Source organism: Sceloporus occidentalis, unplaced genomic scaffold, assembly GCF_023333645.1.
Source record: "Sceloporus occidentalis isolate IW3139 unplaced genomic scaffold, rSceOcc1.0.p SCAF_2, whole genome shotgun sequence".
Lineage (NCBI taxonomy): Eukaryota > Metazoa > Chordata > Lepidosauria > Squamata > Phrynosomatidae > Sceloporus > Sceloporus occidentalis.
This window is the reverse complement of record NW_028316982.1, coordinates 20,072,696-20,098,121: the sequence shown is the minus strand read 5'-3', so window position 1 is coordinate 20,098,121 and position 25,426 is coordinate 20,072,696. Positions and strand designations below refer to the sequence as shown.

The 25,426-nt window shown below is 36.4% G+C and overlaps 1 protein-coding gene across 2 annotated transcripts in view; it reads right to left on the bottom strand.

Moving 5' to 3' along the window:
* The window catches only part of LOC149318019 (polyhomeotic-like protein 3), an 89,731-nt gene that overhangs the window by 18,288 nt on the left and 46,017 nt on the right, over positions 1-25,426 (bottom strand). For both annotated transcript variants that reach the window (XM_089508865.1, XM_089508864.1), the window contains exons 7-11: positions 22,753-22,993; positions 13,041-13,912; positions 9,033-9,174; positions 5,387-5,640; positions 351-510 (exon numbers count right to left, since the gene is read on the bottom strand). In XM_089508865.1, the coding sequence (XP_089364991.1) occupies positions 351-510; positions 5,387-5,640; positions 9,033-9,174; positions 13,041-13,912; positions 22,753-22,993 (1,669 nt within the window). The remainder of the gene's footprint in view (positions 1-350; positions 511-5,386; positions 5,641-9,032; positions 9,175-13,040; positions 13,913-22,752; positions 22,994-25,426) is intronic.

Here is a 25,426-nt window from a genome sequence, read left to right as displayed (position 1 = left end):
AGATTTGACATCTACATGTAACATTGTTTTTGACTAACTGCTATTTGGAAACTCTCTCCTAACAGAATCTGAAATCTTAGGACACAGTATTATTATTATTATTATTATTATTATTATTATTATTAATATAGCACTGTAGATTTGCACAGTGCTGTACATAAAAACAATAAATATATAAGAGTAAACCTGCCTATGGTGTACAATCTAAGAAATAATAGGATAATACATATAAAATTAATGATGAAAAAATTATGTAGACTCAGTCATATTTAACATTTGACTGAACATATTTAAAGCAGCTGGGAATGGAGAAATAGTTTTTCAGTATATAGTAAATAAGATGTACAGACCTTCAGCAATTATATCCTCCAGCTCTGTGTCTGATGAGTTGTCTGCATGTTTTGCATTGTTCTGTAGCTCTGGCTCAACACACATAACGTTCATCACCTGTCCTTCCACTAGGGCTCTCTTTTTTGCAGGCTGATCAACCATAAGAGATGAAGAACTTACCTGTTAACAAGAGAAAGCTCTTATCATGATAAAAGAAAGTGCATGCTAATACATGTAGCCTTGCAGTCTACAAGGTCTGAACATGCATTTATCCCCCTCTCTACTTCTGTGAAATACATCACACAGGCATAGAATAGATGTATACATTAATTTACAAAGATAGGCACTAGCTGCAACCTCAGGAGGAATGATGGTCCATATCAAAATGAAAAAAAAGAAAGAAAGTGGGTGACTTTAAGATGGAGGAATGAAAAAACAAAGCAAAGAAGTTTGTTTTACATTTGGAAGACATTTTGCGTATTTCAGTCTTCCATTTATGGCTTTGAAATTTCATAGAGAAAATATCAAAACTTGATACAATGGAAAAACAGGTATGTTTTTCTCCATGGAGTTTTAAAACTTTATCCAACATCTTTTGAACCACTTCACCAACAAATGTATTCTTCCATGCCTGTCACAGGATATTGGTTATCTTCCACTGCTTATTTTTATTCCTTCAATGCATGAATAATACAGAAAAAAAAACAGGCAGAGGAAGAGCCCCCTGAATCTCATGAAACAGAAAATACACTTAAACACATATATACTTTAAAAAAATCTTTAACTTTTGAATACTTTCTACATGTTTACTTCTTTTTCTCCAAATTTCAAAAGATAAAGTGAAAATCAGGTGTGCTTGACAACTGATTTGATCTGTTATGTGGTTTAAGGGACAAAACTATCAATTTAGGTCAGAAATACCCAGAAGCAGGGAGTTTAATTCTAAGAACATGGCAATGTCATTGTTCTACTCTTCTCTCTTCTTTGGAACATATAGTAAAAAGAGAACACCTGATCTTCACTGTTAAAGGTCAGTGAGGATTGTAAAGGTGAACATGGGACACCCTCTTTGAGTGTGCTACAGCTACTAATCCAGATTCCCTTGAAACTCCAGTTTACAAATGTTTAATTTGACTTTTCTTCAATACAGATGTTGCTCCCCCAAACCATCTATGTATTTTAATTGTGGGCTTTCTTCTTTTTTATTATAACCTTTTTAATAACTTTTAAAATAAAAGTAATATTTTATGGTCTTGTCCACCTGAATTAAAATGCAACATTAATTCCAATTCTGATTTAAAAAAAAAACAGAGAGAAGAGCTTTGTTTTTTAAAAAAGAAAACCTCCGATAATAAAAAAACATTTAGAGGTGGCCAATTTTGGTTGGCCCAATAAAGATATCATTGTTTGGTTGTTATTGGCTCCAATAATCAAAGTCACTATTGCATCAATTGTAAAGCAATCTGGCATCAATTTATGGACATGCAAATTTTTTGCAGAACCAATGTGTTTCGGCTTACATGACTGTCATGTTTGCTAAACAATAACAAAAATTATTAATTCTTTGTTTCAGCAATCCACAGGTAAGAAATACAATTAGCTGCTAGAAAGAAAGCATTTAAAACAAAGTCTGTGATCTCAAAACTATTTACAAACCTAAACCACTAACAATATAATTAAACAACAGCCTCCTCATCTATGCTTCATCACAGCCTCTACAGTCAACTATGAAAACTCAGTCAGTGGGATCTTCTATACAAGGGGCCAAGAAATGTACAAAGTGGCTGCCCAACAAGTGTGGAATTCTGTTCCTTGGACATCTGCTCAAATCCCAGTCTGAGCATCTCTTGGGAGGGTTGCAAACCTTTTTGTCTACATTTACCTTTGAGAATTGGGCTAGGATGAGCATGTGAAACTTCCTCACACTGATTCAGTGAAGAAAAGATGGGAATAATAATAATAATAATAATAATGATAATAATAATAATAATATCATCATCTATTTATATCCCGCTCTAAAGCCAAAAAGCTATCAGAGTGGCTTAAAAATTGTTAATTAGACATTTCCTTGCCCTCAGGCTTACAATCTAAAAATATAAGATATATAAGAAATAGAGAGAAATATAAGCAATAGAAAGAAAATATAAAATAGAGAAGACCGCAAAAGTGCAGCAAAATAATAATAATGGTATATTGGTCTAAAGTGTTTCAAGTCTGCTAATTCTTCTTCAGCATAAGCCATGAACAATTCAGTAATGACACTGATATGAAAAAGCCATATTAAAACTTGAAGAGCAGAATGACTGTAAATAGCAAACACATAGCATCAACTGTAAAACAGAACAATTAAGAGAAACACATTAGTAAAACTAAACTTGTGATCTACTATCAACTTATCAGAGAGTAAATCCTTTTAAGATCAGTGGGATTTACTTTAGAGAAGACAGGTTGTACTTCTTACGATGTGCTTCTCAAGATATCTGATGTGGTGGACCAACATTTTTTTCCTGCTGTGCCAGGGACAGGTACAGTAACATATTTGTGCTACATTATTATTGTATTTGTGTTATTCACTGGAAACTTGCTGATGAGCAATTACTGATGGCTTGTGAATTGATCTAGTGTAGTGTTGTTTCAGTAGTTCTATTCTGAAGAACAGCAAAGATATGAGTACCAAAAGCATATACAAAATCTTTCAAACAAACTATTTTAACATGCCAAGCATTCATAGTCCCCCCAATAAATCTCTTCCCATCCTTATAAAATATTTTATGCAAACAAATAAATCTTTGTGCAAGATTTTTTTTTGGTTACTTTTTATAAAGTGAAAACAGAATAGTTATTTATGGTATTTTTATACCCTGCCCTTCAGCCCTAAAGGCTATCAAAGTGGCCTACAATTATTATTTTTTATTTTTAATAAATAGTGAACTTACACTCAGTGGAATGAGCCACAGAGAGATAGCTCATTTGCTCTTACTCTTCCCTCACAACGAGATCAATCACTTCTGTTTTTAAATTAATCACAGCTTGTTGTTCCATCCAAACCCAACAAATGTCATTAGTCTTAGCATTGGTCCAAAACGTACGGCAGAAATAATCCAGTTTGAGACCGCTTTAACTGCCCTGGCTCTGTGCTAGGCAATTCTAGGAACGATAGTTTTGTGAGACATTTAGCCTCTTTTCAGAGAGCTCTGGTGCCACAACAAGCTACAATTCCCACCATTTCCTAGCACTGAGCCAAGGCAGTTAAAGTGATCTCAAACTGAATTATTTCTGCAGTGTGTTTCCAACCTATGTTTTGTTTGGAATAAACCAGTTCATGGGTTGAGAAGATGTATTGTTTCAATAAACTTGATATAACAAAAAAATTGCACTTAAATCAAAATGGAAGTGAACTCTTTGACTTGCTTGTGGCTGCACCTCCTCTACCCTACCCCCCCCCCCCGCCCCGCAGTGGTATACTTAAGACTTGAGACTTCTTGTGGATCATTCCTGTCATGACAAACACTCACAATAATAAATATAAGAAGTGTAAGTATCAACTCATTTTGCATAAAATATTTGATAAAGGTGGTCATTGTGAAGGCTTTCATGGCTGGCATCCATAGTTGTTTATGGGTTTTTTGGGCTATGTGGCCATGTTCTAGAAGAGTTTGTTCCTGATGTTCCGCATGCAAGATTCATTTTCATCTTTCTCTGAAGATGCCAGCCACAGATGCTGGTAAAACATAAGGAACAAACTCTTCTAAAATATGAAAAACCCACAAAAAACTAAAGGTAGTCATTTGTCCAGGAAATTTTACCTTATGTGAATTATTATGTTCATTTACATTGGGGGTGGGGTGAAAATTATGTATGTTATATTTATTTGTAAGATCTGCTTTATCACTATTATTTTCTTTAATAGTTCAGTATTCTTCAAAAGAAGATTAAATATTACAGATTTTGTTTTAATTTTAAATAATCCTATTTTACAGCTTGTGATTTTATATTCAAAATGTATATTTGCTCTGTTTCATAGGCGCGTTACAGACCGCCGAAAAGCGGCGGCCTGCACCCGCCCCTTTCCCCGCCGGATCAGGGCCTCAGTGGTCAGAGCGGCAGCCGCTGAGGCCCGATCCGCCACTTTCCAGGCCACAGGGAAGCAGCAAAAGGCCACTTCCCCGAGACCTGGAAAGGGGTGTCCTTGGGGCTTCAAGCCCCAAGGATACCCCGCGGCGGCGAGGAGGAGGAGAAAGGGGCCGCTTGGCCCCTTTCTCCCTTGTGTCGCTGGATGCAAGACCAGGAAGGAGCTCCATTTCGGAGCTCCTTCCTCCGCCGACGAAATGGCGTGCTAAGCGCCCTCGCACGGCGCGACAGCGTTACGTCCGCACTGCCTCGTTTGGAGGTGGTGCGTTCGTGACGCCATCATGGTGGCCCCCATGTAGATGGGTTGCCGCCATCTTGTACGTCCTCAGGACGTATTAGGCTTGGGGGCGTCAAGAAGTGACGCCCGTTTTTAAACCTAGGACGTCCTAAGGACGTCCCTTATGCCTGTCTGTAACGCGTCTAAGATACAGTATATGAATTTTCAACATGAATTGCATCATCAAATTATATTAATGATTTATATATTTTGTTCTCATGGTTTTGTTTAAGTAAGAACCAGCAGGCTCAGAATGCACAGTTTCACTGGCTAAAGAAATTATCCATTAGCATCTGAGTGGTCCTTTATCTAACATTGCTTTTCTAGTAAACCAGACCATAAATCTATTGAATTCAGTACTACATAACATGATATATAGTGGCTCTGTTGAGCCTCAGTGAGAGGTTGTTCTCAGCCTCATACCTGAGGTTCAGGACACTGGGAAGCTACAAACCTAAATCAATGAACAACCCCATTTTTAACAGACTTTTTGATGGGTATCCATTACTAGCAACAAGCTCCATTTGTTGCAAGTTACTAAGAGGAAAAGGCTTCAATAAAGCAAGAGCCCCAACTACCAACAACACATTGCCTTTTTAAACAAAACATACCACACATAAATGGCTCAGCATTACATTTTACACTTACAGGAAATGGCTCTAACCCCTCTTGGATTACAAAGCCCTCAATAACATGGGTCAGGATTTGTGGCTTAACGATAGCCTGTGGAAGTTTGTTTTCTATGCAAGGATTCCTATTATACACTGGTGCAGTGTTACTTCTTGTTGTGACTGCTGGAAGCAAAAGAGGTGGTTGTGGAACAGAAGCATGTGAAGGGTCTGATGATGATTTAATTACAGAAGCGCTGACTGATGAAGCAACTGAAGGATGTCCATCTTGTTCTGGAAAAAAAGGTAATGTATTTTTTAAAAAACAACTTAAGTTCAAATGTCTTCATATTTCTCCTGTTTCTCTCTCAAATTTTGGAGTTCAGCTCGCAGGACCTGGAAGCACAGTCCCACCCTGCCTGAAATAAACTGCATGGAATAAACTACATTGGAAATATCGGGGTTTGGGGTCCCACATTTTTTTTTAATCTGTGGCAGTGTCCAGAACAGATTCTCCGCAGATACAAAGGGCCAACTGTATTTGTATTCATGACTGAATTTTTGCAATTGTTTCCACAATGGACAAATTCATAAGGTAATATAGTCTTGGTCTAGTGTTCTCGCCCATGTTTAGTTAAGAGCCTGCACATATGCAGTACTATCTTGGAAACTGCATTAGGTTGTTTTAAGCTATGACATGTGATTTATCAGGATAACTTTTAAAGCATAGCATAGGATTTGTTGCTGGACAAAATACTGAAAGTCGAGAGTCCAATCATGTTAATTTCTGGCCTGGACAGTTTTTCAAGATCCTTACGTATTATTGCTACACTAAATGTAGACTAATTTCTATGCATTTAACAAACAAAAAATAAATTACTTATGCTAATTGGTGTGCAGGCTTTTAAGGATGGAAAAGTTGCACGTGTTTCTTTTTCTGTCTTCTTGTTGCTGTGCAAATCCAATGGCTCATCTATTCATGGCACAGGGAATGCATGGTCTTCCAGATGTTGCTGGAATGTAGTTCTCATCAGCTCTACCCAGTACATGCCATGGCAAGCTATCATAAAAGCTACAGCCCAACAACACCTGGAGGGTCACTGGTCCCCATCCCTAACCTAATCCAACATTCTTCCTTTGAGATCTACCATTTCTGGCCTTTTTTGGTACTTTATTTTTATTGCAATAAATTGCATATTTTAATATTATATCAGTGCAGTAGCTTTTATTAATATTACAGTTTAACAGATATTCAAAGTGAATAGAAAAATAAACACTTTACTTCAAAATATTATCTGTTCAATACGATAAAATTATTACAGATATCAAGCCATTTATTACTATTCTTTTTCTTCTATATTCTGTCTTCTGAATGGGCTATTCCGTTTTCTGAACAGACTTCTATGCATTTCTCCAGTTGGTGTAAACTAATTATTTAAACTTATTTTATGTTACCTCTTTTGATGTTTGACTATTAGTCTATACCTATTTCCACTTATTTCTACATAATTTTATCAGTTCTTCCCATTCTTTCTCAGTTTTATCTGTAGATTTTTCATTTAATATTTGTGTTAACTTATCTTGCTCAATAACATCTAATAAATTTATTAGCCACTTGTCAATGTTTGGTGTCTCTTTTTGTTTCCACTTTTTTGCAAAGCTAATCTTTGCTATTGAAATCATACATAAAATTTGTTTCTATTTCTTGCTTGCTTGATGGTCTGATTTTTGTATGTCATGTTTAACAGATACACTTCTGGAGTTTATTTAAAGTTTAATTTTAGGATCTTACATATATGTAGATGGCTGTTTTTCCAAAATTCCTTCATTTTTTGACAATACCACCATATGTGGATCCATGATCCCTTTGTGGTTTCATATTTCCAGCAGTTGTGATTGTTTTTTAATATATATATTTGGTATTTTTATCTGGCGTTAGGTGCCAGCGATAGGCCATTTTTAAGTAGTTTTCATGGATATTCTGAGATTTTGTGAACTGAAAAGTTCTTGATCTCGCTAAATGCCAGTTTTGTAATTCCAAAGGTTTTCCTATATCTTGGGCCCACAGGATCATAAAATGTTTAATCATGTTTTGTTCTAAATTTCTTTCTATTAATAATTTATAAAGTTTAGAAATTGTTTTTTCTTAGCTGTCTTCTAGTATTTTGTCAAATTCATTTTGTTTGGTTGTGAAGTTTTCTTTCTTTAGATCTTTTCTGGATGATTTTTTGGGGGGAATGTGGGAAGAATCCAACTTCTTCTTGTGCACTACTATTAACTCTGGTAATCTAGTATTCAGGTATGAACATAATATGATGCTACAGTTTGAACAGTTACTGATATTCCTGGCTCTCTTAATTTATTGTTGTTGTTATGTGCCCTCAGGTTGTTTCCAATTTATAGCACACCTAAGGCGAACCTATCATGGGGTTTTCTGGAGCTGATAGGGTGTGACCCACCCAAGGCCACCCAGAGGGTTTCCATGGCCAAGCAGGGAACTGAACCTCAATCTCCAGAGTCCAATGCTCAAACCACTAAACCATGCTGGCTCTTAATCTATGCTTGCAGAGAATAACAGAGTTAACCGTGAAGTTACATTTATTTAAATGGGAACTAACTAAATTATACCCAGTTTAAAATGTATATGTTCAGGTAAGTTCATTGACTGTCATATCGGTCACCAAACCAAAGGAACCCAAGGCAAAAATGGGGATTGGTTACAATATGAGAATTGAAATATAACCATGAAATATTTACAATGGCTGGCTACAGACATCTCGTTTGCAAGTGTTAGGGATATAGTAGCTCTAGAAATTTCTAGACAGTAGCTGGCTATTTCTAGAATTTACCTTTGACCAAGCATCAAAACCCTCTTAGGCAATGAAATGACTAAATCACATTTCCAGCTCATCTCTGCTACTTAATAAGATGTCTGCCGTTACAGCTGTTGAAATTCTAAGGAACTACTCATCTACCATAGACTTTCCCACTACAAGGCTATTTTATCACAGTTTGTGAAATTTCCATTTTGTCCTGAAAAGATTCCAATGATGCTTTAAACCAGGGGTAGGCAACATTTTTGAGCTGGGGGCCGGGTTGCTGTCCCTCAGACAACTGGGGGGCCAAAGCCAAAAAATAAATAATTAAATAATTTTTTTAAAAAAATTAAATATATAAATAAACCAGGACAAATGTAGGACAAAATTTTCAAATGGAAAACACTTTTTTAAAAAAATTGGAGGGCACACGAAAAAATTTGCTGATTTTTTAAAAAAATGTTAATATAAATGCATGTTTCTGAGGCTTCTATAGACAATTGCCCCCAAAGACCCCGGCCTAACAGACTTTCCCACTTTCTTTGTTTTTGGTGCTTTGAGCCAGAAATATACAGTATTTGCAAGCAACTGAAGGCTCCTGTCTTAGACTAGGAGCCTGGGATGCCAACTGTCAAGGTTTGGTTTAACCTTGATTATTTGGCTTGATGACTAGACTTCCCTATTCTCTCTCCCTGAATTCATTTTACCTTGTGCTTTTAAGATGTTGTAGTTTAACACAAAAGAGTTCAGATATGCTCTTTTTACTGCTGTGTAATCTGGCCTAGTACTAAAAAAAAAAAGAAAAAAGAGAGAAGAGGACTAGAAACCAGAAATTTCCCTAAATATCTATGCATTTTTAATACTCCTTACCTGAAAAAGGCTCCTCATAGGAAAGATCTTCTCTGTTTATAGCTGGTGGTGACAAGGTGGGTGGAGTAGGGGTCCTAGCCATACGGACACAATCTGATTCTTCTGGAATATCTTCCTCACACATCTCATCTACTTGATAAATCTGCATTGAACCAACAACACTTTTAAAAGAAAGACTTGTTGATAATTTAGATTTTGTTGATTGCCCTGAATATTCACATGCACTATATTTTGCTGTGTAACAATGATTTTTGGGATAAAAGATTAACTGAGAGCCTTCAGACTTTGTTGTGCTAGGTGTAATCTCAGTCATAATTTCATTCATTACATCTTGAAACACCACATGGTTTCTAAATAGCAACAGTACATTCCAGGACATTCTAAATATCAATTATTGGTAACAAATTCACATGGGTCTTCAATCATTTATTTGACTTTAGGAGACCACAGGGGGATTACTGTGCTACATCAGCAGAAATGAAGTTTCAAAGTTAGTACAAGTGAAGGATGGAAAAGATACAGCAGTTTCCCATTGTTCGATCATTACTCTACAGATAATATGCACACATTCTCTCTTGCACTAATGGTTACATAATGCTTGTATTTCAGCTAACCATATGTAGCAGAGTAGAGGTGCCTGAGGAGAGAGTTGGGGGAGGAGAGAGCAATCAGGTGGAGGGAATAAGGATGAAGAGCCCAGGGGAGGGGCCAGAGGAAAGAGAGGAGGAGCCAAGGAGAAGGATAAGAGGAGAGGGAGAGGTGCGTACGGGGAGAGGCGGTCGAGTTAGGACGAGACAGGGACTCGTAGCCCTCTTAGGGCCGGACGGCCCGTGTCCCTGCAAACCAAACTAAGTCCAAGACCACCAGGGCCCCACGAGACTCTCCAACTGCGGGACCCCCGAGAGGAAGGGGACTTCCCTTTTCCAGAGGAAGAACACTGGAGGAGACAAGAGGCAGGAGGCTTAGTGAGTGAATGGTGGGACAGCAAAGGGAGTCGTTGGGAGCAAGGGCCGCAACCGCAGGAGTGGGAGAAGGCCGAGAGAGAACCCCTGGAAAAACACGCGGGTGGTCGGACAACCCGAGGGGAGAAGCACCCGGAGGACGTCGGGGAGCGGAAGCCAGAGTAGAGTTGCACTAAGTTGTGGTTGTTAGTTACAATTAAAAGTCACAGTTCTTGCAAAACCCTGCGTGGAAAGTTTGTTGCACACGTGTTGCGAAAAAGACTTCACTACCCAGCATGCAGCCGGCCACACCAACCCCGCCTACACCATGCTATTGCAGGTTTTTGCTCTGCCAGCTTTATGTTGTGTATACACCATTATTCCTGTATTTTATAGTTCTATTTCTGTTGTAGAGTGCTCTGGCAGTTTGGAAGTAGAGAAATGTTTTGAAGACAAAATAAAAAAGGGAGAAAACAACTATGCATACTGAATTATACACCGGATAATTTAAAAGGCTGATGATTTGACTTTAACCCCCTTCCTATTTGATTGTCAAGGATAACTGAAAACCACTTTTTACAATGGTTACTGCTTCATCTGCTTCCTGTCCATACACTTTTGCTTATTGTTGTTGTTAACTACCTTCAAGTCGATCTCAACCTATAGTGACCCTGTGGATGAGATATCTCCAAGACTCCCTCTGTCCTCCACTGCTCTGCTTAGTTCCTGCAAATTCATATTCATGACCTCCTTAATAGAGTCCATCCATCTAACATGTGGTCTTCCTCTCTTTCTGCTTCCCTCCACGTTTCCTAGTGTTATTGTTTTTTTCCTAATAATCTTCTCATGATGTATCCAAAATATAAAAGCCTAAGTTTTGTCATTTTGGTTTCTGGCTTGATCTGCTCTAGGACTCATTTGTTTAGGGTTTTTTGGCTGTCCACGGAATCCTCAACACTCTTCTCCAACGCTACATCTCAAATGAATTAATTTTCTTCCATCTTGTTTCTTAATTGTCCAGTTCTCACATGATAATAGGGAATACAATGGCTGGTATGATTCTAACATTTGTGCTCAGTTGTATATCTGTGCATTTTATACAGCAATAGCAATAGTAAGTAAGTACATTTCTGTACAGCTTATCAGTGCACTTAAGCACTCCATAAGCAGTTTACAATATGTAAGCTAATTGCCCCCAACAAGCTGGGTTGTCATTTTAGTAACTTTGGAAGGATGCTAGGTTGAGTCGACCCTGAGCCCCTGGCTGGTACTGAACTCACAACCTTGTGGTTTGTGAGTGAGTGGCTGCAGTACAGACTGCGCCTCCAAAGCTCTTAGATCTTAGATCCTAGTTCTTTCACAGCTGCTCTCCCCAATCATCTTCTGATTTCCTGGTTACAGTTCCTGTTCCTGTGAATGTTTGATCCCAGGTATGATCATTCTTTTACTATTTCTATTAATTGTCTAGGTTGAAATTGTGTAGATTTTCCATGGTTATTTTTTTTTTAATGTTTAACAATAAGCCTGCCTTTGCACTTTCCTCCTTGATCTTTCTCAGTAGTTGTTCTAGGTCTGGGAGGTTTTCTGCTAGTACTATGGTGTCATCTGTGTATCTTAGATTGTTAATATTCCTTCCTCCTATTTTCACTCCTCTTTCTTCTGTGTCCAAACCTGCTTTTTGTATAATGTGCTCTGCATATAAGTTGAACAGGTAGGGTGATAAGATTCAGCCTTGTTTGACCCCTTTGCCAATTGGGAACCATTCTGTTTCTCTATGTCCTAGTTTGAGCGTAGCCTCTTGTTCTGGGTACAGCTTCCTCATCAGGACAATTAAATTTATTGGTACTCCCATGTCTTTAAGGGCGTTCCACAGCCTTTTATGATTTATGCATTCAAAGGTTTTGCTATAGAATCATAGAATTGGAAGATACCACAAGGGCCATCCAGCCCAACTCCCTGCCAGGAACTCTCAATCAAAGCATACGTGACAGATGGCTATCCAGCCTCTGTTTAAAGACCATGGGAGACCCTTCTTAACCACATATTCCTCCAATTGGTCTTCTCTTATTCCCCCCCCCCCCTTTATATAGTAAATGAAAATAATTATGAATTTTTTGTTGTCATTCTTTGCCTTTTGTTATTACTCTTTCTCCATCTAAGATTTCTAATATCAGTACATGCTGATTTTCTTCTGGAATTCCTTGGTGTGCTCCATTAATAATAATGATAATAATGATAATAATAATAATATATTTATATTCCGCTTTTTCACAAAGGAATCAAAGCAGATTACAACAGTATAAAATAACACAGCATACAGTTAAAATTACGATTAAAGGAATTAATCCCCAAACCCAACCATTGTATCTTTGCAATGTGGTCTCTAATGACTCTTTCTTTCCTAAATCCTACTTAGACATCTGGGATGCCTCTCTCCATGTATGGTTGGAATCTATGTTGCAGAATTTTGAGCATAATTTTGCTTATTCAGTCATTTTTATTTGCTTATTCAGTCATTTTTACTCCACTCCTCAAGTTGATACTTGTGGAGCAGGTGGTTAAATGTCGGTACTGCAGCCACCCATTCACAAACCGTAAGGTTGTGAGTTCAGTCCCAGCTAGGGGCTCAGGGTCGACTCAGCTAAAGTTGTAAACCGCTTAGAGACTGCTCAGTGCAGTACGAAGTGGTATATAAATGAAGCTGCTATTGCTACCTCTCAGAGTAGCAAACACTATGTAATTAACTGTAGAACCTATCCCATTAGAATCTTATAACTACAGTGGGCCCTCCCCTTATGCGGGGATCCGTTCTAGATCCCTCCGTGTAAGGGGAAATCAGCGTATGCTGAATCCCCATTGGAGGTAATGGGGCCCGTGCACATGGCACACAGAAGTGCAGTAGCACACATACACCATGGGCGTGTGCCCCATTAATTCTTCAGGGGAATGTGAAGGGCTCTTCTGGTGCACACCCATGTAAAACACGGGTGCACTGTATGTTCTATACAGAAAAACTTTATTTACAAACATAAGATTGCAACTATGAAGGAAGTTACTAGAGGCTTACCACGGGGGTCTCTGCAGGTACTGCCTGTTGTACTTGAAGGTTTACTGCAACTGTTTGGGGAGGTGGAAGAGTCTGAAATGGCAGCTGTACTAAAGCTTCAGCAGCAGGAAGTTCCTCCTCAGAAACCAATGTATTTTGCACCAAAACCTGACCTTGGGACAAAATTTCAGGCTGTACATGTAAAGACTGCACAGGAGGAAGGGGGAGTGTTTGGTTGTGTGTGGGAGATGTTGTCATCTGTGCAGAAGTTGCAACTGGAATTGGTGTGGGTTGTAAAGCTGGATACTGTGGATGAGCTGTTGGAGATGTTATCTGTTGTCCTGTGGACACTACGGAAGGTGGATCAGCAGACCCAATATGTACTACTGGGGAAGATGTCAGCTGGGGTGGAAGACTAGCAGACTGTGGTACTGGTTCTGTTGGACTACCATCAACTTGTGCTTGGTTATGCTCTGGCTGAAGTGCTGATGATGCTAGTTGATGTGACTGTGACTGAATAAGAGCTTGGGGATGGATAATTATGGTTGGTGACTGACTGGGAGAAGATGGTGGTGCGGGTGATACTACCACTGATTGCTGTGAGGACTGGGATGGAGTTGGAGAAAGTGGAGGAGGCAGGGGGGCATGGATGTGAACAGGTGTACAATGTTGTGATGTGGTACTACTGGGAGGTGGAGGGAGGGCATGACTCTGGAGTGGTACACAGTGATGTGATGGAGAAGTTTCCTGATTTGGAGGAAGCTGGAGTGTGATTGGTTGAACTTGCTGCTGCTGGAAGATCAACTGATGGTGGGAAATTTTTGAAGGTGGAGACTGAAGAGAGGACTGCTGATGCTTTAGCAAAGAGTGAGGCTGAATCGGTGAATATGAAGCTGTACAGTGAAAAAGGGAAAATAAGAATATTAATTTCCTCAAGAAATGACAAAATTCATTAAATAAACTAGCACAACATATATTTCAAATAAACAGAAATATGCCCAGCCTATGTTTGGCCAAACTAAGATAAGCAATCCATAAACAATAAAATAATATAATGCTCTAAGTTTGATAAATCTTTAGAGAAATATGAATAAACAATGAAATAAGATCTTGTAAATATTCAGTTCCGTAACAATATTTTGACTAGACTGTGCATTCTGCATATGATTTTTGGTATTTTCAACATATGCAGTTTTGTTGAAACATTCTGGAATTTTCCGCTGAGTAAAACAGATTATACACCCAACAAATCAGAATTGAATGTAACTATCTAGTTATGTTCTGCTTGCATTATGTTTTCTTTTCTCCTATTTGCTAAGTGTAGACACCATATTATTATTATTATTATTATTATTATTATTATTATTATTATTATTTTCTTATATCCCGCCTTTCTCCCAATATAGGGACTCAAGGCAACATATTGAACTTTGTGTGGTGTTCCATGTCTGACCACCAAAATGATGACTAGTCTAATTTCTTGCTCCTTGCTTCTGATCAGACATTAGTCAAAGAAATTGTTGCTGTATCTTCCTGGCTACACCAGAAGGAAATAGATACACAAGAAGAGTCGCCCCCAAGTACTTTCTTTACCAGCAACATCACTGAAGTGAGGATGAGATTAAAGCCTCTATTCTGTCCGGCAATCTGCTCAACATTATTGATATTTGTTTTTTCCCCTTTCATAATATCTTTATTAATTTTTTTCATAATCAAATTAAAATCTCACATATTGTATTGTCACATAATAATATCTTATCCTGCTAATGTTCTATTATCTTATATAACAAAATTCCATTCTTTGCCTTCTTTGTCTTTGTACTTCCCAATACTGATGTTCTTTACATGTTACTTGTCTCCTTTCTTCTTGATTCTTTCTGACATTTTATACATTCCTATGTATACATATATAATGTTCTTATTTTAGTTATCTCCTTAAACAATTCTCCATATATCCTGATATCCATTCTCAATATATCTTATCATGACATTATATGAGGGGGAAAAAAGAAAAAAGAAAAAACAAACATTGAAAAGATGATATGAAGAGGACCCATGCTTATATTGTCCATAATCTTCGATAGTGATACCTTTTTATATCATTCCCAAATTTAATGAAGTGTTCTCTCCAATTTCCTCTATGATGGAACGTATTCTAAACGTATTCTCCTTATTTTATTTTTTCTTCCCATAACTTTGATTTTCCTGCAATGATTTACTCCTCCTGGCCAATGATCTTTCTTTATTTTATTTTTTTTCCCCTTTCTTATAATATTTTCCAGAAGTTCATTGTACCAAATTTCTGTCAATATCCCACCTTTTTCCCCAATACATTACTATCGGTAACCACTCTTTCCCCACTTTATCTAGTTTCTTGTCATCTATCATACATGACAGTCTGTCCATGTCTCTAATCTTGTTGAGTTTTTTTTTTTTTTTTTTTTTTTTTTTTTTTTTTTTTTTTTTTTGAAGAGATGCATGGTTTACTTAGCTCATAACTTTTGGTGCTTTCTGCTAATACAGGGGTAGGCAACCTCATACATAATTACCAATTAACTCTTAATCTACAAGAAAAACAGAAACCAAAATAAAAAGAAAGAGCCCTATATCAATATCTTCCAATCCTATACATTTTCCCCCCTGACTCTTTCTGTTTTTATAAAAATACATCTTGTTTTATGTCAAATGTCTTTCCCCAGAACAGAGAAACAGGGAGCCATTCTTCTTTTAAGTCCGTATCCGAATTATTTTTTAAGATTTTTGTTAGTCTGTCCATTTCTTTCAGCTCTTGTACTTTTATCATCCAGTCTTCTATTAATATAGATTTGTTACTTTTCCAGTTTTTTCCAACCACGAGTCTTGCCGCCGTAATCAGATATAAAAATACTCTCCAGTATTTTTTCTCTATCTTTCTGTCTAGCGCTGATAACATATTTAACAAATAAAATTCAGGTGAGTAATTGAATTGCAATGAAAATGTTTTCTGAATTATCTCATGTACCTTAAGCCAAAATTTTTTAACCTTTCCACATGTCCACCACATATGTAGTAGTGTTCCTCCACATTTCCCACATCTCCAGCATTTTATTTCTGGTAATTTATAAATTTTCTTGATTTTTGCTGGTGTGAGATACCACCTGTTAGAGATTTTGAAAAAATTTTCTTTGAGAGCTTGGGAGGCAGTGAAGCTATTTGTTCTTTCCCACGTTTTTAACCATTCCTCATATGCTATATTATGTCCTATGTCTTGCGCCCACCTTATCATGTTTTCTTTTATTATTTCTTTTTCCAAATCTCTTTTTAGCAAAATTTTATAAAATCTTGTTATTTTCTTTTTTTGTGGTTTCCACCAGACTTCATCCAGTTCGTTTATTATCGTTTCTATTCCCCTGGTCTTGGTGTCTTCCTTAAATTTTAATTTAATCTGTGCATATTCCAACCAATTTAAATTGTGTCCCTCCTTACGTAACTCATCTCTTTCTTTTAGTATTAATTTTCTCTTTTTATCCATCTTTGTTATAATTCCATATGTGAGCCATTTCGACTCTGAATTTCTTTTTGTAAAAAAAGCTTCCTGTGTCGAGGTCCATAAGGGCAGCTTGTTGTAAAATTTCTCCTTAATTTTTCCCCAAGTTGATATTAAAACCCTCCTTATATAATGACTTCGAAATTCCTTATCTAGCTTCTGGTCTTTATATAATAGATAGGCATGCCATCCTCGTTTTAAGCCCTCACCTTCTAGCGCCAGCAAGTCCACGTCTTCCAATTTAATCCATTCCTGGATCCAGTTTAATTTGCAGGCCCACATGTACAATTTAAGATCAGGTAGTGCAACCCCACCCCTCTCTTTACTATCCTTAAGGACCTGCCATTTTATTCTTGGTTTCCCCCCATTCCAAATAAACTTTCTTATCTCTTTAATCATTTGATTTAAGGGTTCTTCCTTAGTAATAATTGGTAGATTATAGAGCAAAAACAAAAGTTTAGGCAATAGAGTCATTTTTATAAGGGAGATTTTCCCCAAAATTGATAACCTTAATTTATTCCAATTCAAAAGATCCCTGCGTAGTTCCGTCCATTTCTCTTTATAGTTGTTTTTATAAAGTTCCCTATTATTGTTGGTAAACCAAATACCCAAGTATTTGGTTTTCTTTGATATTATGCATCCTGTTTTCTTACCTAGTTTTTCCTCTTCTTTCTTTTCAATATTTTTAGTGAGTAAATGTGTTTTTTCTTTGTTAACTTTAAAACCGGCAAATTTGCCAAATTCTCTAAATTCACACATTAGGTGTTCAATTCCTTTTGACGGCTCCTCTAAAATTGCTACCAAATCATCTGCATATGCGAGTATTTTCCTCTCTTTTCCTTTTATTTTGTTGCCTTTTATTTTTGTATTCTCCCTTATTGCATTAATTAGAACCTCTATCGAACTAATAAACAACAATGGAGAAAGGGGGCAACCCTGTCTAGTGCCCTTATAGATATTAAAGGGCTCTGATTTTTCCCCGTTAATTTTTATCTGAGCAGATTGATAAAGATATATTTGCTTAATGTTATCTATGAACTTTTCTCCCATTTCCATTCTTTTTAACACTTCAAACATAAAAGACCATTTTATATTGTCGAATGCCTTTTCGGCATCAACAAAAAGCAAAGCGAGCTTCTTTTGCTTGTTTATGTTGTAGTGTTCCAAAATATTTATTAGTACTCTGATGTTCTCCTTAGCCTGTCTCCCTGGTAGAAAACCATTTTGTTCCTTTTTAATTACCTTAGTCAAAACATTTTTGAACCTCTCCGCTAGTATCGTAGTAAAGATTTTATAATCAGTGTTCAGGAGAGATATTGGTCTGTAATTTTTCACTGAAAGTCTATCTTTACCTTCTTTAGGTATAACCACAATTGTTGCGTTATTCCATGAGGCTGGAATTCCTTTCTTTGCTATGGAATTTAGTAACTTATGTAGCGGATTCAATAACTCTTCCTTAAATATTTTATAGAACTTAGGGCTATAACCGTCTGGCCCAGGTGACTTCCCATCTTTCAGTTTCTTGATTGCGCATAAGATTTCTTCTTTACTTATTGGTAGATTTAAGTTATCTCTATATTTTTCAGGTATTTTTCCTATTTTTCTTTTATCTAGATAGCTTTTCATTTCTTTGTTATTTTCCTTTAAAGGGTCGTCATCTTTATATAGCTCCTGATAATATTCTTGAAAGGCTTTTCTTATTGTATTTTGTTCATGTGTAACCTGCTCCTTATATTTAATTTCATCTATTATTTTATTTTTCTTATCTTTTCTTATTTTTATCGCCAGCCATCTACCTATCTTATTTGCAGATTCAAAATGTTTTTGTTTCACTTTCTTTAGTTCATTTGCAATTTCTTCTGTGATTTTTGAACTTAATTGTTGCTGAAGCAATTTGATTTTGTTTAGGGTTGTCTTATTTTGCGGATGTAATTTTAAAAATTCTTCATTCTTTTTTATTTCATCTAATATTATATTATATCTCCTTTGTTTTTCTTTCCTTATTTCGTATGATCTTTGAATTAATAACCCTCTCATTGTTACCTTCCCCGCGTCCCAAATCGTTTTTATTGGCATATTATCCTTGTCATTTTCTTCAAAGAAAAGCCTAATTTCTTTTTTCATTTTTTTTACAAAAGACTCATTTAGTAACAGCTCATCTTTTAGCTTCCATTCATAGCTCCTCTTATCCCATTCTTGTAAATATAATTCAATAAGATTATGATCAGAAAAGGATCTTGACGCTATTTCCATCCTATTAACTTTAGGCATCAGCCCTCTGGAAACCCAAAACATATCAATTCTTGAGTGTGATAGATGACAATCAGAAAAAAAAGTGAAGCCCTGTTTATCTCCATATAATTTTGGCCAAATATCTATTAAATCCTGATTTTCTATTAGGTCCTTTCCACTTTTTGGAAGTTTCCCTTGATTCTGATCAATTTTTTTGTTTGATTTTCTATCTCTCATTGGCTTAATGACACCATTGAAATCTCCTACAACAATAATATTGTCTTTATTTACTTCGCATAGATAATTATTCAATGTACAGAAAAAATTATCTTTCTTCTCAAATGGGGCGTACACATTGATTATTATTATTCTTTTCCCCCCAATCAGGACTTCTGTTACCAGAATTCTCCCCTCTGAATCTTTATGTATTATGTATAATCTTGTTGAGTTTTAATAGTCATTCGTCTATATTTAATTCATTCTCTAATTTCCAATTTTGGGCAATTATTAACCTTGCTAATGTAACAAGATATAATATTATTCATCACAGTCTTTTCTCATCTTCTATTTTTAAAATCGATGTCATATTCAATAGTTATAACTCAGGTTTTTTCTTATATTTTATATTAAACATTTCTTGTATTATTTTATGTATTTTATCCCAGAAATTTTTAACTTTTTCACATTTCGACCACATGTGGACCATTGAACTTCTATCTTATGCATCTCCAACATGTATCAGTTTCTAGTTCAAACATTTTTTTCAATCTCACTGGAGTATAATACAATCTGTTACTTATTTTTAAAAAAAATTCTTGCAAGTCTTGGCATTTGGTAAATGTATTTGTCCTCTTCCATGCTTTCTCCCATACTTCTAGTGGGATTGTATGTCCTAAATCCTTTGCCCATTCTATCATATATTGCTTTCTAGGTTCTCTCTCTAGTTCTCTATTTATAAACAATTTATAGTATTTTGATATTTTTTTAACATCTGGTTTCATTATTATTTCATCTAACTCTGTTAGTTCAGTTTCTATGCTAATTCCTTGTTTTTCACTGATTTTAACTAAGTCGTTATATCTCAACCAGTTTTTCCCTGGAACCCACCTACTAAAAAAGCTTCTTGCGTTGAAACCCATAATGGAATTTTGAAATAAAATTTTGTTTTTATAATTTTCCATGTTTCCATTAATGCCCTTCCCTTCTCATTGGATTATTATAGAAATCTTTATTCACAGTCATCTTATTATACCAAACCATACTTCAGCCCCTTCCAAGTTTAACGTTCGTTTGTTATCTAGTTTGATCCAGTCTTGTATCCATAACATATTCCTATTTCGGCAAGCCTTCCCCGATGTTCCTTGATATTATGCAACTCCCCCCTATATGTACAGTATTATCGAGAGCATTTAGCTGGCCTGGATCTGATGTATGGTTTTAATTTGTAATTTTGAAATGTTTTTACTGAAGTTTTATTTATGTATTGCAATTTTTACCCTGTATTTTGTATTTGTCATTGCAATTCTTATCTGTACACCGCTATGATCAACGTGGAATAGCGGTTTATAAATAAAACTTATTATTATTATTATTATTATTATTATTATTATTATTATTGTTATATTACAAGCTCATTTATATACATTTAAATCAGGTAGTGCACATCTTCCTTTTTCTTTGTTTTCTTTCAGATTAATCCATTTAATTCTTGCCTTATCTCCTTTCCAAATAAATTTTCATAATTCTTTATTCCATTTGTTTATCATCTTTAAAGTAATATTAATTGGTAGGTTGATCAATAAAAATAAAATCTTTGGAAGGATGGCCATTTTTATTGCTGATATTCTGGCAACAATAGATAGATTTAATTTATTCCATATATACAACTCCTCCTGCATTTTTCCATATTATTTTATAATTATTATCATATAGATTAATATTATAATTAATAATTAATAATAATAATAATAATAATAATTATTATTATTATTATTATTAGAATATTCTTAGAATATTATTCTTAGACAGCCAAATTCTGAAATACCTTATCTTATTTCCTATCTGACAACCTGATTTTTGTTTTAATTGTTCTTCCTCTTTTTTGGTTAGATTTTTTGACAATATCCATGACCTTCCTTTGTTTATTTTAAAACCCAAGAATCTGCCAAAACGATTTAACTCACACATTAGGTATTCTATGTTGTTTATAGGATCTTCTAATATTACTACTACATCATCTACGTAAGCTCTTACTTTTATTTCTTCTCCCTTTATTTTTATTCTTTTTATTTTTGAGTTTCCTCTGATTTGATTTTTTTTTTTAAATTCTAATACTATAATAAATAAAAGTGGTGACAACGGACATCCCTGTCTTGTCCCTTTATAAATTTGAAAAATTTTTTTGTTATTCCTCTGTTAATTTTTAATTAAGCAGAATGATTAATATATATTTCTTTTAGACTGCTTATAAAATTCCCTCCATATCCATCTGAACTAGTAACTCAAATATAAATGTCCAATTAATGCTATCAAATGCCTTTTCAGCGTCATTAAGCAAAAAGGCTGCTTTTTTATTATGTAAAGTTACTGATATTTGAGGGAGGAAAGGAGTTAATGCTGCTCCCAGCTCAGGAATCCTGATCAGTCCCTACTGGACTGGAAAGAAGGTTTTATTCTACTTATCTAGCCCATGACTGGTGGGAAGAGAGGGGAGGTTTAACCTCCACTTCAAAGCAGTTACAATCAAAACTGCTGGGACAGAGAGGTTCTACCCCTCATACATTCCAGCCTTCCTGCTCACTGATCAGGAAAAATTAACCTCTGTCCCACTCCAGTGATATTGCTGAACTTAAAAGCTTGCTCTATTCCTAGAAATCCGGATCAGGAAGAGGGTAGGAGCCCATGACCAACAGCCATTTTTCACACTTATCTAGTAATGTGCTGACAGTAAGTGTAACTGATTGTAGCTGTTGTAAGAATGATTTAACAACTTTGATACCACCTGGGAAAATCTGTGTTTGATAGTCAGAAAAGTGTCTATGCTGTGCCAAAGCAAAAACAAAATTTTGAAATGGTAAAAACACTTTGTCCCTGTTAGAATTAATATGACTACCTTAAGTTTCCCTCATTCCATTGGAGTGTGCTAATTATGACTGCACCTGAATTCAACCAATTAAAAGGGAACTACTGTTAATCTGTTAACACCCATTATTGAAGTGAATTCTCAAGGCACTCCATCAAATCAAATTCAGTTGCTTGCAGTTATGGAAGCAGTTTTTAGATAATGTGGAAAAATCAGCATAGGATAGTTTTTAGACTTTTAAAATAAATACAAGTAAATCAGATCACTAGTGATATAGGTGAGTAGAAAATGTTATATAAAATACACATCAGAATACTGGCAGGTAACATAGGAAGGGCTCACCTGCCCTTTTCTATGACTGGCCCATGACTATTCAGACTGAAGTACAGTGGTCCCTCCACATTCGCTGGGGTTATGGGCGCAAGACCCCTGTGAAAGTGGGAAAACCACAAATAACCCCTCATACACTATTTTTCACCTAAGAGAATATCTCTCTAAGAATTTCTCGGTCCTCCAACACAACTCTATGGTCAACATCTACCACACACTGACCACAGAATCACACTGGAGGACCTAAAAATGCGCAGAGAAGTGTACAAATGCATAGAGAAGCATAGGAAGTCCTCCAGCATGACTTTATGATCAACATCCAGAAGTCACACTGGAGGACCTACAGATTCCTTGAAAGAACATATTAATCAAATCCATAAGTAATCAAATCTGCAAATGTGGAGGGTCAACTGTAGTTTCTCATCTACCTCAAGTTTCCCAGGATTCCATGAGTTCCAGATTGTATAGTACATTCCTCATGACACACTACTTGATGAAGAGTATGCACATGACACTGGTTGCATAAGAAACATCTTGCATTTAAAGTGATCTCTTTATTTTACCTGGTGCTATGAGTTGATGAATACTTGATGTACGTGTAACAGCTGGACTCCGAAGCTCTGAAGTTGGGCTGTCTCCCTTCCTTTTGCTTTCTGGAGGATCTGACTGGCTAGCTTTGGTACTGGTTATAGGTTTATTAAGACATGCACTCAGTGTTTGGGCTTGACTACTCGTTTTTGGAGAGCCATTCTGCGAACTGGTCAATACACCCAGCTTCTGGCTGCGCAGTGTCAAATTCTGGACCTGAACAAAGCAATAAAAATACTGTAAAACAGTGGGATAATGTGAAGCTTCTCAGTTGATTGTACTTATATCAGAAAAACACATGTGCAGTCTAGTGAAGCATAGTAGGTAATATCCAGTGGAAAAATAGTTCACACCTGAGCTTTGTAATACTGTGTCTACTTTGTAATATTTGACATTTCTGCATTGCTAGTAGTGTGCCAGGTGATATACTGAATACAAGCTAGGCCTAGAGATAGAACTAATCAAAATTTCCATTCCACTGTGTGTATATGTGCCTTCAAGTTGCTTGTCTAATTATGGCAAGGCCATGAATTTCTTAGGGTTTTCTTAGGCAAGGGGTCACTCTGATATGGTTTTGCCAGTTCTTTCTTCTGAAATATACCCTACAGCACTTGGCATTTGTTAGCAGTCTCCCATCCAAGTGGTAACCATGGCTGACCCTGCATTCACTGTCAATGTTTGGCTTATAGAGAAATCTAATTTAGAATGTAATATCTCCCTCAGTGAAAGACACAACAAGTCTCAAAAATAAATGAATAATATATATATTAAAAAATGTATTACTGGCCAAATATTAAAGTGCTATACAACTGTTACTGTTGTTGTGTATTTATAAGTCATTTCAGACTTATGGTGACCCTAAAATGATCCTATCATGGAGTTTTCTTGGCAGAATTTTTTCAGAGCGGGTTTACCCTTATATGCCTCTGAGGTTAAGAGTGTGACTTGCCCAAGGTCACCCAATGGTTTTCTGTAGCCAAGCAGGGATTCCAACCCAGGTCTCCCAGTGTCCTAATCCAACACTGAAACCACCAGACCTCACTGGCTATACATCACAGAGGTAAAAAACCTGACCCATCATATCATTGCACTGAATTCCCATGCAAGCAAAGTGATACTCAAAAATTTTACATCAAAGTTTTTTTTTTACCATATAAGGAGCAAGGAAGAGGCACAAAGGATCATACTGCAAATATTCACTGAATAATAAAATATTCCAAATATTCCAAAGAATTTCAGAAGAAAATCTGCCTGTGCTTTCTAGATTATAGCAAACCCTCTATGAAATTCATTCTATTTAAAAAGAGGAGTGTAACAACATTTGATTGACCTTAGGAATAACTTGCAATCTATACAAGATGCCAGTGCCAGGACACATATAGAGAAAAAGAATGGTTTTCACTTGGCAAGAGGATCAGACAAGGTTGCATTTTTTCATCCTACCTGTTTAATTTAGATGCAGAAAATATAATATAGAAAGCAGAATTAGGCCTGGAACAGACGGGCCTTTGCAGCACCCTCGTCATGCACGTGCGAGGGTTGCCTGGTGGACGGAGCGCCCACATGCCCGGCAACCCTCGCACATCATGGACATGCCACAGCTGCACCGTGCCACACAAACAGGGTGTGTAATGATGACGTCGCAGCTGCACCACTTCCAAACGGTGTGGCACAGCTGCGATGTCACCATGCTGTCTCTAGCGCTTTGCGGTGTCGCAGCAGCACCACAAAAAGGAGCCACTTCCGGGCTCTCCTTTTTTGCTCCGCAGCAGCACCGCGCAACTTGGTTGCTGTGGTGCTCCTGCGGAGCAAAGAGAGGTGCCAGGGATTCTGAGGAACAAGTTAGGAAAATAGGAGGAAGGAAAAATCAACAATTTAAGATATGCAGGGAACACCATATCACTAGCAGAAATAGTAAAGACTCAAAATTATACTGCTGAAAGTTAAAGAATCAAATGCAAAATTAGAATTACAGCTGAATATTAACAGAATGAAACAACGCCCACAGGTGATTTATATAACTTTCAAGTTATGAATCATCAATCAAAATGGACTCTGTATCAAGAAATCAGAAGAAGACTAGGACTTGGAAGGGCAGTTATTAAGAAACTAGATAAGATTCTAAACTTTAAAGATGCCTCAACAAATATCAAGCAAAGATTATCCGTGCTTTAGTATTTTTTAATTTTTCTTTATGGATGTTACAGCTAGACATTGAAGAATGCTGACAAGAAAATGTAGTATTGGGAGAGCACTGTCGGAAAGACAAATTAATAGGGTCAAGAGCAAGTTAAGCATGGACTTTCACTAGAAGACAAAATGATCAAACTGATGCTGTCGTACTCTGGATATATCATGAGACAATATGACTCACTGGAAAATACAATAATGCTTGATAAAGTGGAAGGGAGTAGGAAAAGAAGTGGGTCACATTACAGATGGATTGAGTCATGGCTCTGAGTTTAGAAGGGTTCAGCATAGGGTCTCAATCATAGGGACACCATAGGTCAAAGGCAATTTGACTGCACATACAGTAGCAACAACAACTACTCCCGGAGCATGATGGATCTAGAGTTCTTTGAGAGTTTGCCACAGGACAACTTTGTTCCATTTATTTCTGGATGTCTTTTCCCTCTCTCTGTTGATCAC